The sequence below is a fragment of the Vicia villosa genome, linkage group LG7, assembly GCF_029867415.1.
Source record: "Vicia villosa cultivar HV-30 ecotype Madison, WI linkage group LG7, Vvil1.0, whole genome shotgun sequence".
Lineage (NCBI taxonomy): Eukaryota > Viridiplantae > Streptophyta > Magnoliopsida > Fabales > Fabaceae > Vicia > Vicia villosa.
In genome coordinates this window covers 77,675,649-77,692,098 of record NC_081186.1, presented here as the reverse complement: position 1 = coordinate 77,692,098, position 16,450 = coordinate 77,675,649, and the positions used below count along the sequence as shown (strand labels likewise).

At 38.0% G+C, this 16,450-nt stretch overlaps 1 protein-coding gene across 1 annotated transcript; it reads left to right on the top strand.

Moving 5' to 3' along the window:
- The first annotated feature begins 12,658 nt into the window (after positions 1-12,658).
- On the top strand, positions 12,659-15,728 carry LOC131617534 (uncharacterized ATP-dependent helicase C29A10.10c-like). Its single transcript, XM_058888810.1, has 7 exons — positions 12,659-12,772; positions 12,862-13,437; positions 13,600-14,300; positions 14,334-14,664; positions 14,751-15,075; positions 15,176-15,434; positions 15,515-15,728. Exons 1-7 carry the CDS (start codon positions 12,659-12,661, stop codon positions 15,726-15,728), a joined length of 2,520 nt encoding a protein of 839 aa, XP_058744793.1.
- Positions 15,729-16,450: the final 722 nt, after the last annotated feature.

The window sequence follows — 16,450 nt, the reverse complement described above, 5'->3', positions numbered from 1 at the left end:
TTTACTAAGTATCGGTTCTTAAAACGTTATTTGTATTGTTTAAACGGTGGAGAAATCGTCGGTTAAACAATACGGTAAATCTAACTATATCGTTGCGGACACGGACGATATAGGTGTCGATACGTAATTATATTGATCGTTAGCAAGTTCATAAGCATCTATTTATAAGGAAACATACAAATTTAGGTCGATGAAATCGAATCTTGATACATTTTCTTTAACTTAGAACTTTCATTAATTTACTCTTTGCTACTAAAAGAATTGAATGATCTTTTGCAAACCTAAAACTAAAGTAACATTAACTCAAGACAAAATAGGCTATAGAACGGCGGTGATATCGCAATAATCCCTGTGGATACGATATAAACGAAAAGTACACCACAATACTCTTTCAACAAAATGGCGCCGTTGCCGGGGATTGTTGTTTAGATATTGCAAGCATTGCAATAGTTTGTTTTGTATTGAGTCTTATAATTAATATCTTGTTTCTAAATTTATTTTCCTTGTGTTTGTTAATTTGCTTGGTTAGTTTTTCAGATTACAGTTTATGCGAGGACGTGTACCTGCAGATCAACTCCTTTTTGATCCTGAGATTGAGAGGACTGCTCGTAGAGAGAATAGCAAAACTCGTAGGAGGAGACAACTAGCTAGGGAAAGAAGACAGCAACAAGAGGCATCTTCTTCTTCAACTCCTGTTGAAAACTTGGTTGAGGAAGAAATGGCTGCGGATCCTCCAGCTCGAGGGCCATGTGTTAACAGCCCTCGTCTAAATGCACAATTTGCTCGTGATCAGGCCAATGGAAGAAACTCCGAAATGAAGACGGGGTTACTTCAATTATTATACCAAAATCCGTTCACAGGGGCAGATCACGAGGATCCATTTACTCATCTAACAAAGTTCTACGAGATCGCCGGAACAATTGGTGCTCCGGAAGACCAAGAAGAACAGGTGTTCAGGAGACTTTTTCCTCATTCCTTAATTGGAAAAGCTAAGGAATGGTACCTTGATCAACCTAATAATGTCATGACAAATTGGAACGAGTTAGAAGAGAAGTTCTTGGATCGGTTCTTTCCTCACAATAGGTTCATGGAAGCGAAAACTTCTATTGCGGTGTTCTCTCAAGGGTCGAATGAATCTCTCAATGAAGCATGGGAGAGGTTCAAGTCCATGGTTAGAAAATGCAAAGGTCATGGGTTTGATGAGTTGTCTCAAATCCATATCTTTAGAAATGGACTCCAACCTCAACCAAAAACTCTTTTAGATGCTACCGCGGGTGGTTCGTTGATGTCAAAAACTGCTGCAGAAGCGATTGCTATCATTGATAGAATGGCTTTGAATGATCATCAAGGGCAACACAACCGTAGTGCATTGCAAAGAAAACCGGGAGTTCTTGAATTGAATACTAGTGATGCAATACTTGCTCAAAACAAGTTATTGACACAACAAGTAGAATTGCTCACTCAACAAATGTCAAAACTCCCTCAACAAATCAAAGAGATAAATGGGAGCCCTTCTAAAAATCAACATGTGATGTGTTGTGAATTGTGTAGGGGTGACCATCAAACAGGTTTTTGTCCTCCACCGGGTGAAGAGGTGAATTATGTGTCTAATCCTAATCAAGGATATGGTGGAAGACAACAACAACCTTACAACAATAACCAAGGTTACCAACAAAGAGGTAATCAAGGTTATCAACAAGGATGGAGGCCGGAAGCGGGCCCATCGAATCGTCAAAATCCTTATCAAGGCGGTTACAATCAACAACCTCAACAAACAAAGCTTTCTATCGAGGACACTCTTAGCCAATTCATGCAATTGCAAATTGCAAGCCAAAAGAGTACGGATGCCGCAATTAAGAACCTTGAAACTCAAGTCGGGCAATTGTCAAAGCAACTTGCCGATCAAAACAAAGGTCCTTTTCCGGCTACTACACAAGAAAATCCTCGTGAGCATTGTAAGTCAATTCTAACTCGTAGCGGTAGAAAAATTGATATGGGTGTAGGAGAAATAGTTGAGGAGGAAATTGTTGAGAAAGAAAAAGATAGGGTGATTGAAGTAGAAAAAAATGTTGAGGGTGATTTAGTTGAAAATGAGAAAGAGAAAGAATTAGTGGAAAAAGAAACTCTTGAGAAAGTTGTAGAAAAAGAGAGAAAAAAATTGAGTGTGAGTGAAAAGGGAAAGAAGAAGGTGGATGATTCTATACAAGTGAAGAAATTACCTTACCCTCCCGGTCCGTCAAAGAAAGAAGATGCAAAGCACTATGCTCGGTTCTTGGACATTTTTAGCAAGTTGCAAATCAATGTCCCTTTTTCCGAAGCATTAGAGCAAATGCCGATGTATGCAAAATTCATCAAAGACATCATCACTAAGAAGAGAAGATTCTTGGATCCGGAGGTAGTAACGGTGAGCTCTTGTTGTAATGCGTTAATTCAACGCACTACTCCGATAAAATCAAATGATCCTGGGCGGGTAACCTTACCGGTGTCTATTGGAAATGTTCACATAGGCAAAGGTTTGGTAGATACCGGTTCTAGCATTAATTTGATCCCATTGTCTATGGTGAGAAGATTAGGAATCAATGATTTGAAGCCGACAAGAATGACGTTATCATTAGCAGATAAATCCACAGCTCATCCTCATGGAGTTGCGGAAGACTTGCTTGTCAAGGTTGACAAATTTTGGTATCCTGTTGATTTTATTGTCATAGACATGGAAGAAGATCCTGAGATTCCATTGATCTTAGGAAGGCCTTTTATGAAGACGGCCCGAATGATGATCGATATTGATGATGGCTTAATGAAATTAAGGTACCAAGATGAAGAATTATGTCTTGATCTCTTTGAAGCCATCAAGCATCCTAATGATGAGGATGATTGTTTTAGAATCGATGCTACCGAAAGGGCTATTATGAAAGTGGAGAATCAAATGCACTTGTCGAATCCTCTTGAGAAGACTTTAATGGAAGCTCTCGAAGTTCTCACCAAAGATCAAGAGAAGGAAATTGAAGATTGCTTGAGAAATTTAGAGGCTTGTGAGGAGATGAATCCATTTGAAACTCAAATTGAAGAGTTGAAGGATGAACCTAAAGTTGAAGAGCAAAAGGTGGAGTTGAATGTGTTACCATCTCACTTGAAATACGTGTTTCTCGGTGACAATTCTACTAAGCCGGTTATCATTAATAGTGGTTTGTCTAACAAGGAAGAGCATCGATTGAAGGAAGTGTTGACAAAGAATCAAGAAGCAATAGGATGGGTTTTATCCGACTTGAAGGGTATTAGTCCGGCCTATTGTATGCATAAGATTATGTTAGAAGATGATTTTCGGCCCGTGGCACAACCTCAAAGGCGATTGAATCCAACCATGAAAGAAGTTGTTAGAAAAGAGGTTGTGAAGTTATTAGAGGCGGGGATGATTTATCCCATCTCCGATAGCGAATGGGTGAGCCCGGTGCACGTGGTTCCTAAGAAGGGTGGATTGACAGTTGTGAGAAATGAGAAGAACGAGTTGATTCCTTCGAGAGCGGTGACCGGGTGGCGAATGTGTATTGATTATAGGAGGTTGAACCAAGCAACAAGAAAAGATCACTTTCCATTACCTTTTATGGATCAAATGTTAGAGAGGTTAGCCGGAAGAAATTTCTATTGTTTCTTGGATGGTTATTCGGGATACAATCAAATATCAGTGAATCCGGCGGACCACGAGAAAACTGCTTTTACATGTCCTTTTGGCGTTTTTGCATACCGAAGAATGCCATTTGGACTATGTAATGCTCCTGCAACATTTCAAAGGTGCATGCAAGCTATTTTCTCAGATTTGATCGAAAAAAGCATTGAGGTGTTCATGGATGATTTTTCTGTGTACGGGTCATCATTTGACTTGTGCTTGAAGAACCTTGATGTGGTGATGGAGAGATGCATTGAGACAAATTTGGTTCTCAACTGGGAGAAATGCACTTTCATGGTGACGGATGGGATTGTTCTTGGCCACAAGGTTTCTTCAAAGGGGCTTGAGGTCGATCCGGCAAAAATTGAAGTTATTGAAAAGCTTCCCCCTCCGGTGAATGTGAAAGGCATAAGGAGCTTCTTGGGACATGCTGGGTTCTATAGAAGATTCATCAAGGATTTCTCCAAGGTCGCAAAGCCTTTGAGTAATTTGCTCAACAAAGGTATGGAATTTAATTTTGATGAATCATGTCTAAAAGCTTTCCTAGAACTTAAAGCAAATTTGACCACCACACCCATAATTGTCGCTCCTAATTGGTCGCTTGAGTTTGAACTCATGTGCGATGCGAGTGACTATGCGGTTGGTGCGGTCTTAGGCCAAAGGAAGAACAAACAATTCCATGCTATACATTATGCGAGCAAAGTTTTAAATGAGGCACAGGTTAACTATGCCACTACCGAAAAAGAATTGCTCGCAATTGTATTTGCATTGGAAAAGTTTCGCTCTTACCTCATTGGTTCTAAAGTGGTGTGTTATACTGATCATGCCGCAATCAAATATCTTCTCACCAAGCCTGATTCAAAACAGAGGCTTATTCGGTGGATTCTTTTGCTTCAAGAGTTTGATCTTGAAGTGAAAGATAAGAAAGGTACAGAAAATTTGATTGCGGATCATTTGTCTCGGTTAGTGAATACCGAGGTGACAAACAAAGAAAAAGAAGTGAGGGAAGAATTCCCCGATGAAAAACTGTACATGGTACAAGAAGTTAGACCCTGGTTCGCAGATATGGCTAATCACAAAGCATCTGGCTGGATACCGGAGGATCTAACTTGGAATCAAAGAAAAAAGTTTTTAAACGATGCTAATTTTTATGTTTGGGACGATCCTCACTTGTTTAAGTTGAGTAGTGACAATCTCTTGAGAAGATGTGTCGCGGATGAGGAGACAAAAAGCATTTTGTGGCATTGCCACAATTCGCCTTATGGTGGTCATTTTAATGGTTTGCGTACGGCCACGAAAGTCCTTCAATCGGGATTTTGGTGGCCTACTTTGTTCAAAGATGCTTACCACCATGTTGCCTCATGCGACAGTTGTCAAAGAACTGGTGGAATAGGGAAAAGAGAGGAAATGCCCCTCCAAAGTATTGTAGAAGTTGAGGTATTTGATTGTTGGGGTATTGACTTTGTTGGACCATTCCCTTCCTCAATGTCAAATGAATACATCTTGGTAGCTGTGGATTACGTGTCTAAGTGGGTGGAAGCGATTGCTTCACCCAAAGCGGATGGTAAGACCGTGATAAAGTTTTTGAAGAAAAATATATTTTCGCGGTTTGGCTCGCCAAGAGTATTAATTAGTGATGGTGGATCTCATTTCTGTAATGCTCCGCTTGAAAAAGTGTTGGAGCAATATGGAGTAAAGCACAAGGTAGCTACTCCATATCATCCACAAACTAATGGGCAAGTTGAGAGGACCAATCGAGAGATTAAGAGAATTCTTGAGAAAACTGTGTCTAGTTCTAGGAAGGATTGGTCAATGAAGCTTGATGAAACCTTGTGGGCGTATCGGACCGCTTTTAAAGCACCGATCGGTCTTACACCATTCCAAATGGTGTATGGTAAAAGTTGCCACCTTCCCGTAGAATTAGAACATAAGGCATATTGGGCCTTGAAGCTTTTGAATTTTGACCACAAGTTGTGTGGAGAGAGAAGAAAAATCCAACTTAATGAGTTGGAAGAGATGAGATTGCATGCCTATAAGTCTAATTCGATTTACAAGGAAAAGACCAAATTCTATCATGATAGTAAGGTTAGAATGAAGGACTTTAAGGTAGGGCAATTAGTTTTACTTTTCAATTCCCGGTTAAGACTTTTTCCGGGAAAGTTGAAGTCTAAATGGTCCGGACCGTTTTTGGTCAAAGAGATTAGAAGCCATGGGGCTATTGTGATAGAGGACCAAAAATCAAAGCAAGAATGGGTAGTTAATGGTCAGAGGTTGAAGGTTTATCGAGGATGTGATTTTAATCGTGAAACTTGTGTTTTATCGTTTGGTGATCCTTGATTGCCTTTGACCGTCGAGCTGACCGACGTTAAACAAAGCGCTTATTGGGAGGCACCCCAATTTGTATATATTCAGCTTGTTTTATGTGTTTTTTACCGTTTATGTTTTTTGCGTTCTGGTCGAGCCAAAATCAGTCTACCGGTAAAGTTTCACATGCTGGTAGAAAGAAAAATTTTTCTGTGTTCTGTCAAGGGCGCTTAGCGCGCTCCTAGCCCGCTTAGCGCGCTTTTGAAATTTTGGAACCCTTCGTTCCAGAGACTTGCGCGCTTAGCGCGCTTCATACCCCGCTTAGCGCGGGTTGGTTTTCAGAAAAAAAAAAAAAAAAAAAAAAAAAAAAAAATATTTTTGATTTTGGGCCCTGTGACTTTGACCCGGCCCAGCGCGTTTTCTGAAGGGAAAATAGGGTTTTGAGGTCTTTGTGCCTCATTTTCCCCATTTTTGCTCTTCTAAGCTTGCTTTCTCTTTGCTTCTCCATTTTAGTCTTTGCTTTTTCTTCATCTTCATCATCACCAAGGTAAGCAGCTTCTTCTCCATTTCCTTTTCTATTTCGTTATGCTTGTTTTATATCTTAGGGTTTAATTGTAGATTAGGAATAGAAATTTTGTGGTTAGGGTTTGTGTTTTGAAAACTTAGTGATATAATCTGATTTCCAGTGCCTTGTACATGTTTAGAATAGAATTTGGGTGCTGGAAATGTTTGGTTGCAACCCTGGTTCGCAGGGAATTTTTCTGCAAATCGCAGAGCCCGCTTAGCGCGGTAGGCGCGCTTAGCGCGGTCTGGGGATTTCAGAAAAATTCCCTCTTCTGTTGTTTTTGTTTGATGCAGGGGGAGTGTTCTATTGCTTTGATTCTGATTGTAGCTGTTTATTTTTGTTATTTTTATGTTAACATGTTGGTTCTGTGTTGCCATTTCTGTAATTATTTCAGATGGGACCGAAATTCCTGGGCTCTAAGAAAAGAAAGACCGGAACCGAAGGTGGCAGTTCTTCTCAAGCACCTAGGGCTATTCCGTTTAATCAAAACCGTTTTAAGAGTCATGTTCAGGAGGAGAGGTATAAGAAGTTAGAGGTTAGGACATGGTGGCCAGAGAGAATTGTGAGGATCAATCCTGAGGGAACCTATGGGTGGTGTCATCACACCATTGAGGAGTATGGTTGGCTTAGACTTTGTGAGCCTGCACCTAAGTTTCATTTGGAGATTGTAAGAGAGTTCTATGCTAATGCCGTTCCAAATGAAGAATTTCCGGTTGAAGGTGTTCCCTTTGAGTTCAAAACTTGGGTTCGTGGTAAGGAAATTGATTTTTCTCGTCAGGCTATCCGTGAGTTTCTTGGAACTCAATTACCCTTTGAGGATGGTGAGCTGTGTGGGTATCATGTGCAATTAGCAAGGGGTAATTTCGATTGGGAGCATTTGAGGGAGGTCTTGTGTTCGGCTGGGCAGTCTTATGATCTTAATCCTTCACAACAGCCCCAGAAATTCTCTAGGAAGTCGTTGTCTACTAATGCTCAGATTCTCATGTCTGTGGTCCTTCATAATTTGAGGCCTAGGAGTCACACTTCTTCTTTACCTGCTGAGTCTGCTGCTTTGGTTGCTCGTATGATTGAGCATGAGCCGATTGATATTACTCGCATTATTGCGAATGAGCTGAAGAGGGTTGCTTTGAGTGGAACTCGCCATGGTGATCGTGCTCCCTGCAAGTTGATATTCCCGGGTTTGATCATGAATCTGTGCAGGAAAGCTAGAGTGCAGATTCCTTCTGAGGGGCTTATGTCCATTGACACTTTTATTGATGATACTTTTATTGAGCGTTATTGTTTGTCCAGGTTAACTGCTGTTCCTGTTGCTGCTGCTCGCCCTGCTCGCCGCCGTAGTGATCCTGATAGAGAGGAGAACTTGGCATTTCATATGGCACATCAGAGAGCATTCATGTTTATGCATGACGCTATGTCTCAGCTGAGGTTGCAGATGATGGAGCCCCATGTGGCTCATCCGTGGAGTTCTCGCCAAGATTTGGTGGATTATGCTAATTGGCCTGAGGTCAGTCCATTTCCTGAGGAGGAGGGAGATGGTGGCGAGAATGAGAATGTGGAAGATGATGATGAGGATGAGTAGTTCTTTTTAGTTGATACTTAGTATGTTTAGTTAGTATGTTTAGTGCTAGTTTTTTTTATTTTTGACTTAAGCTTTGTAGTTTTTGTTCCGTCCTTTTATAGGATGAGGTTTTGAACCTTAGGCATTGCTATGCCTTTTTGGATATTTTGACACCTGTTGGTGTTTGTTTTTAATTTATTAAGTTTTTAGTTTAATTGCTTTTATTTCTATATACATATGCAATTGTGTTTTTAAATTTTTGTTGTTGTTCTTGTGAAAGTGCTTCCTTTGATGAAGCAAGCTTTTACAACCAATTGGGGCGGTGATGATATAGTGTGAAATTAGTACGTGCAAGGTACATTTCTACCGTTCCTTTAATATACCATGAATGAGATGCTTGTAATTGTACAAATGAGATGTCATATTTTCTTTAACAAATATAGTTCAATAATGAATCATTTTAGTTCTAAAACTAGTGTGAGGAGCCTTTCCATTGTACATATATATATTATTTTGTGGTTACCAACAATGTGCGTTTAACTCGTGTTTATTATGTTTAATCTTGCGTTTTTTATTTTAATTGTGTAAAGCATGAAAGTGATCAAAGCATTTTGTTTCGCATTACGAGTATAACTTCTCTTCCTAATATAACCTACCCGGTGAGTGTGTGAGTATTTGCTAACCACTTTGAGCCATTTTGCCAAGATTCAATCGGTATCATGTCATGCCTTATAATTGCCGATTTTTGATTTGAATCTTGATGACTTTCTTTGAACCTTGAAAAGTACCATGAAATGTGGTTAGGATTGATTCCTTTTCGCCTTAGAATAGGGAGCATTCGTGATTATGTGGTGGTAATATTCAAGTTGGGGAGAATAAAATTTTGATCTTGGTTGTATTGGTGTGTAGAAGAAAATAAATAATTGCTCAAGAGAGAAAAAGAAAAAGAAAAAAAAAAAAAAAAGAAAAAGAAAAAGAAAAAAAAAAAAGAAAAAGAAAAGAGAAGAGCTTTGTATATAGCTAGTTCTTTTAAAATAAAAAGATGAACTCTTGAGCAATAAAATTGTGTGATCGGTTGATAAGGATGTGTGGATATAATCATGATTTGAATGCTCTCTTAGGAATTGACCCCTTTTGTTTCAATGGCCTTGAGAAATGACACTTCCTTGTTAACCAACCCAAGTTTCAACCCTTAAGTCTTTGTGATTCTTGCTTTTACGCTTTTTATATAAATGTTGTGTAGATGATTGCATAATTAATTCTGGATGTTGGCGACATTGTTGTGTGAGTGTTAGGTCCTCAATTTTGTCTCTTACTAGAGAAGTGTGTAGGTTGTGATTCAATTTTGAACTTATTTTGTTTTAGGAGCTGTTTACATCAATTGTGTATTTAGTATTAGTATCTCAAGCATGGTATTATTTGAGCAAGGGTGAGATGTTGCTTGTGTGCTTATGGAATTTGAACCACCCATTCGTTCTTGTCTCCGCTTGTGCTCTCTTGGTTTTGCTTGTTGATTGTTTTTGTGTTTGTTTTCGTTTGAGGACAAACAAAGGTTTAGTTGGGGAGAGTTGTTAGTTACCAATTTGTGTAAATATCTTAGGTAATTTTTGGTAACTCTCAAGTCTTTTTGTGGTTAATAAGTAGTATTTTATTGTCATTTGGTATATATTTATTCTTATATTTATATTATTGTTGAATAGTTCTTATCTTTGCAATCTATGTTGGATTTTGTAGTTTTTATAGATAATTGGAAGCTGGGACCATTGAAAAAGCATTTTGAAGATGTTCCAAGACCAAAGCCAAGGATTGCTGAAAAGAGGTAGCGCGCTAAGCGAGGTTGAGCCCGCTAAGCGCGCTTTTGAAGAAAAGAAGGAAGTTCTGGCAGAGAGTTCCGCGCTAAGCGAGGTCTGGAGCCCGCTTAGCGCGGTTGGGCGGTTTAAGCAATTAGTGATAGCGCGCTTAGCGGGCTGCACCGCGCTAAGCGCGGTCTGCGAAACTTTGTTTATTTCTTTATGGGCCAGATCACTTTTGTGGGAGTGTAGGAGATATTTTAGAGAGAAACAAGAGCAATATACACTGTAGCAAATATAGAGTTGAAGATTGGAAGCCTTGATCGTCGATTAATCGCCATTTGATGCTTGTTGATCTTCATCCTTACCTTCTTGTGCAAGCTACCATTCTCATGGATAGCTAAACCACTTTTGTATCAAGTTAAGATGTAATCTTCCTAGCCTTTTGTATGTTTTTCTTGTGAATATATGTGTATGAACAAGTGATGATCAATATAGATGGTTTAGTTTGTTTATTAAAGCTTTTCCTTTGGTATAAATGTTTGAGACATCAATGTTTGTATCTAGACCTAACTAATCATCTTTCAAACTATAAGTTGCAGACATGGATTTAGAGTTTGATGTTTACTAAGTATCGGTTCTTAAAACGTTATTTGTATTGTTTAAACGGTGGAGAAATCGTCAGTTAAACAATACGGTAAATCTAACTATATCGTTGCGGACACGGACGATATAGGTGTCGATACGTAATTATATTGATCGTTAGCAAGTTCATAAGCATCTATTTATAAGGAAACATACAAATTTAGGTCGATGAAATCGAATCTTGATACATTTTCTTTAACTTAGAACTTTCATTAATTTACTCTTTGCTACTAAAAGAATTGAATGATCTTTTGCAAACCTAAAACTAAAGTAACATTAACTCAAGACAAAATAGGCTATAGAACGGCGGTGATATCGCAATAATCCCTGTGGATACGATATAAACGAAAAGTACACCACAATACTCTTTCAACAATGATGTGAGTCTATCAACAAGGTTTTGATTTACCCAAACTTAGTCTGATTTTATCGTATTATTGCGCATGGGAAATTAAGGTGTTACAATGTTAGGGAGTTTTCCCTTGCTAGCCTCCTTGCTTTCTCTGCTTGTTTCGGTTTCCAAAATCTTCTAGGGAGACTTACCTTTAAGTGAAATATCTCTATCCCACTTGCCTCCTTTGACATACTCAATTAGGCGTTCCCTCTTGATTAAACATTCAATAACATCTTTCAACTAGATGTAATCTTCAGTGTTGTGGTTGTGGATTTACTAGAAGCTACAATACTTTGATCGATCCATCTAAGATGTCTTTCTAACGAGGTAAGGAGGTCGGATTCCCCATTTTCAAAACTCAATATTTGCATAGTCTTGATAAATTTTCTCTCGGAGATTGTCAAGGGGGTGTACTTGACGTACTTCCCTAGTATACCTCGGTCAGAGTCATCTCGACACGGGTGGGATTCCTTCCCGGCTAGGAGACTGGAGTGAGACTCGATAGAGGCAGGATTGTCAAAACGCGTGGCCAAATTCTATTTTAGGAGCATGCAACGTTCAACCATGGTTAGCATATTTACTGGACATATTTTACTGGGTTCTTCATTAACTTTTTCGTGAAAGGGATGGTCTCTCATAAGACCATTTTCAAAGATCCAGCACCGAAGACCTACATGGGCCACTTCCACCTCAATGGAGAATCGTGTGAATCGTTCTATGTAAGACCACATACTGTCTTTCTTTCCTTGGATGACCCTGTTTAGGGTGGCTTCAGTTACATGCCGTCACTTTCAGATTGTGAAATGCGTAAAAAACCTCTAACAGAAATCCGCCTAAGAATCAATACTTCAATCGGGCAAACCGTTTAACCATAATCAATACGTCAATTTAAATTTATAAAAAAAAAAATGTACATTCTAGAACGGAGATAGTAATACCATAGAGAATATTCTAATTATATGTTAGACCATCTCCAATGGTAGTTTCTTCTATTGAGTTCTCCACATGTACCATTAATTTAATAATTAAATATTTAAAAAATTTGCCATGTCATAATAGAGTTGCATTGCAATGCAACAACTAAAAGATTGTAGTACCCAATCAAATCAAGTTATGAGGTAAAGTTGTGAGACCCATATTAGATTTTTATTAAAGTTAAAATTAAATAAATTCTTTTAATATGACGTGGCTTAGTGGGTCCCATAAAGAACTCAAATGTAAGTTGCACCATTGGAGATGCTCTTATCAGAATGTGCCTTCCTTTAATTAAATGTGACACCTATCCTTATGTGGCATACATGCATTTGTGCATGAAAATGAAAAGAATTTGTTGAAGTCGAGAAGACAAGGCCTCATAAACCTTATCATTTCCTATGAAACCAGCATCATGCGCCATAATTAAAACAAGTAGTATTTCTATAATTAAACATAAATGTACTAGTAGTAAATTTCTCTACCCGTCGCACATAACTAAAATTATGTTTGGGTTAAACAAATCACCAAAATTTCTTAACCATGCTCGAAGCTATACGGTCACCAACTTTTGTTTTCGTCTTTATTATCTTTCAGTTTGATCATGTTTACTTGAATGGTTGGATAAAACATAGTACAGTTTTAACTGTTTCCTTACGTAAGGTTGTACCATTTTATATATCTTTGTGTTTTCATTTAGTTGCATGTATTATACTCATATTTTTCTCTCTTAATGATGTTTTAGAGTTGAAAAAAAGAGCAAAGGATGAAGACGACTAGTAATCCAAGTGGAGAGGATCTTAAACCTATCAGGCTTTTAGATGTTGTGCTCTCATGGCCCCTCGAGGATGTTCTTAACGAGAATCTTTACAAAGACAAGGTTTTAGGAATTCTATTCTTAATGATGCTACTATTGCGTGTTCTAACTTCTACTACGTTTTAACATTGGATAAACCTATGTTCTGTCAGGTTCACAAGATTCCAGAGACGTTTAAGTCACCAACAGATTACAAGAACTCTTTCATTCCTCTATTGTTTGAGGAAACACGCGCCGATTTATCTTCAAGCTTGACTGCTGTGTCAAGAGCTCCTTTCTGTGAAATCAAGAAAGTTGTGAGCAGCAAGCAATTGAAACTTCGCAAAGCTCCAAAGCAATTCAAACAGTTCGATCATATAATACAATTAAAGAGTACAATCCATAGCGGGGAAGATGGTGAGAATTATGAACCTGGAAGCGGCGATCTCATTGCTTTCACGAACATTAGACCCAAGAGCTTAGATGACTTGAACACACTCAAAAGTCCTTACCATATTGGCTATGTTAGTTGGGGGAAAAATCAATTTTCAAATACAATCACAGTTCTGTCATCCAAATGCATGAAGATGGATGTTGAAAATGGATTTTGGAATAACAATCAGCAGAAACTATATGCAGTTTACCTTATTAACATGACAACAAATATTCGCATTTCGGATGCACTGAACTCACGCCCAGAGGGTGAACATCTCAACTTAATTAAAACAGTGTTGGGATATCAGTTAATTGTAAGAATAACCTTTTGGTCTAAATGAATTTCTCCTTCATTTCATATATATCATACTGTGGAACGCTAACATACATAATCGATGATGTTTCGCTTTCGTGCATTAGTAAGATAGTTTTGCAGTTAAATATGCAACCTGTCTAATGCTTGTTTTATATTTCAGAATGGAGAAAACTGTCAAAATTGCCTTTCGGAAGAAAAAAGTCAAGCTTCATTCCTCAAAGAAGACATGATAATTCGTTCTCAAAAACTGAATGAATGCCAAGAAGATGCTGTTTTGAGCAGTGTTGGTATGATGAATTGCAATCACGCTGATATTAAACTTATTTGGGGGCCTCCAGGGACAGGAAAGACAAAGACAGTTGCATGCTTGCTATTTTCTCTACTCAAGTTAAAAGCAAGAACACTGACGTGTGCTCCAACTAATACTGCAGTGTTGCAAGTCGCAATTCGTTTGCATGGGTTAGTTAAGGATTCACTCGAGCATGATAGATATGGCTTGGGTGACATTCTGCTATTTGGCAATAGTAAGAGGATGAAATTAAGTTCTCATCCAGGACTTGAAGATATCTTTCTTGATAACCGGGTCGAGAATCTCATGCAGTGCTTTGATCCAAACACTGGATGGAAGACTAACTTGCGATCCATGATAGGGTTGCTCAATTTCATGGAGGAATTGGCAAAGAAAAATAAATGTAAGGCAGTATCTGCATTTAGGTGGAGATTTGGTGAACAAACAAATAAGCTCAAGTTCTTGATGCAAACATTATACACACACATGCCAAAATCTTGTATTTCACTTGAAACGGTGAAAAAAATGCTTCAAGCTCTTGATTTGCTAAGGTCTCTTAGAATTTCCATGTGGCAAGTAAAATTCAAGAGTAATAAAGATGGAAGCATTCTTGCTTACTTTCAATCATTATATGTCAGAAGAGATGAGTGTCTTAGCATACTAAGATCACTTTCTCACACAGTTTCTATTCCTAAATTTGACAAGGGAGGTAACATGAGAGCTGATGTAGTAAATTTTTGCTTGTCGAATGCTTGCATTATTTTGTGCACTGCATCAAGTTCTGTTAAAATGCACTACCCAGTGCAATTCTTGGTAATCGATGAAGCCGCACAGCTAAAAGAATGCGAATCAACAATTCCTTTACAGCTGCCAGGTCTCCGCCATTGCATCTTGATTGGAGATGAGAGACAACTTCCTGCATTGGTAAAGAGCAAGGTACAATGGTCATGCATTTAATTGTTGATTGTTTTGATTAACTCAAGATTCTGTCTAATATGTTCAAAACGATTATACACTTGCAGATTGCAGATAAGTGTGAATTTGGACGAAGTATGTTCGAGAGATTGGTAATTTTAGGATACAAGAGGCATATGCTTAATGTTCAATACAGAATGCATCCTTCCATCAGCTTGTTCCCATGCAAAGAGTTCTATGATGAAAAGCTTTTTGATGCTCCTGTTGTCAGGGAAGAAAGCTATAACAAGCTTTTCCTTCAAGGAGAAATGTTTTCTTCTTATTCTTTTATTAACATAGCTAAGGGTAAAGAAAAACTTGGACAAGGACAAAGTCTAAAGAACATGGTTGAGGTTGCTGTTATTTCTGAGATAATTAAAAGCCTTAATAAAGGTCAATATCACTTTTCTTTTAAACTTTTAATCTGTACTGAATTGAATAAGAAATCTTCAGCCTCAGTATGAATCATACATTTTTGTGTTTGTTCTGTCAGTGTTCATGAGGACAAATAAGAAAGTTAGCATAGGAATAATATCTCCGTATAATGCTCAAGTTCACGAAATCCAGCAGAGAGTTAAGCAGTACACTTGGGCTTCTAGTTCTGGCTTCTCTGTTAATGTTCGTTCTGTGGATGGTTTCCAAGGTGGTGAAGAAGATATTATAATAATATCTACTGTGAGGTCTAATGGAAGTGGTAATGTCGGTTTTCTTTCGAACAGGCAAAGAGCGAATGTGGCTATAACTAGGGCTAGGTATGTTGTATACTATTATTTTGAATCTTGTTATATGCTGTTACAATGTTTACTGAAAAGTGAGTTCATATTTTGTTCAGATATTGCCTTTGGATATTCGGGAATGCAACTACTTTAATCAACAGTGATTCGGTTTGGAGAAATGTAGTTCTTGATGCTAATAGAAGAGGTTGCTTCCATAATGTTGAAGACGACAAGAAATTGGCTCGGGCTATTGATTATGTCTTGTTTGAGCAAAAACTACTTGAAGAACCGGAGTTGCCATTTAAGAAACTAAGTTTAGGTGGAAACTGAGAAGCAGCAAGTAGCAACTACTTACTACAGGTGTGTGGAACCAATTTAATCTATTATCTTCTCAGTAGTTTTGAATTATTATTTTTCTGGTTATTAATTTTTTGCCACGATATTGGTTTTCTGATCAAATGTGTACGTTCATCAAAGTTTAGGATAATTTGGATAATTTGTTGTGTTTCTGTTGCAGGCCAAGGAAAACAAGGCCGTGAAGCATGAACATATGCTTTGTTGATTGATTGTGTGTCCGAATAAATGAAGACGTACAATAATCATAGACAAAACTAATCATATTCTCCGAAACATCGTTGTGTATAGAATTCGGTCGTGTTCATCTAATTTTTTAGGTGGTGCTTACTTTCTCCTTGATGGGCATGCTTTCATGTTTTAGATTGTGCCTCCATGAAGACATTCATTTAAAATCGGAGCTATAAACTTTTTTTTTTTTTTTACAGAAATAGCATCATGCATTAGATAAATAGAGAGACATTCTGTTAGGTCATTTTCCATTCACATTTTAAAAACAACATTAATAACTAAATCAATTAAGATTTAAATTAGGGAGGTTCAAAATCAAACCGGCTCAATACAAAATTGTAAAACTAAATCGAAACCGTAAAAAATCGTATTTGTTTCGGATGTGTTTGAACCATTTTTTAACAAAACCGCATAGTCCGATTTGCGGTTTGTAATTTAAAAAACCTAACCAAAACTCGTTATGTTAC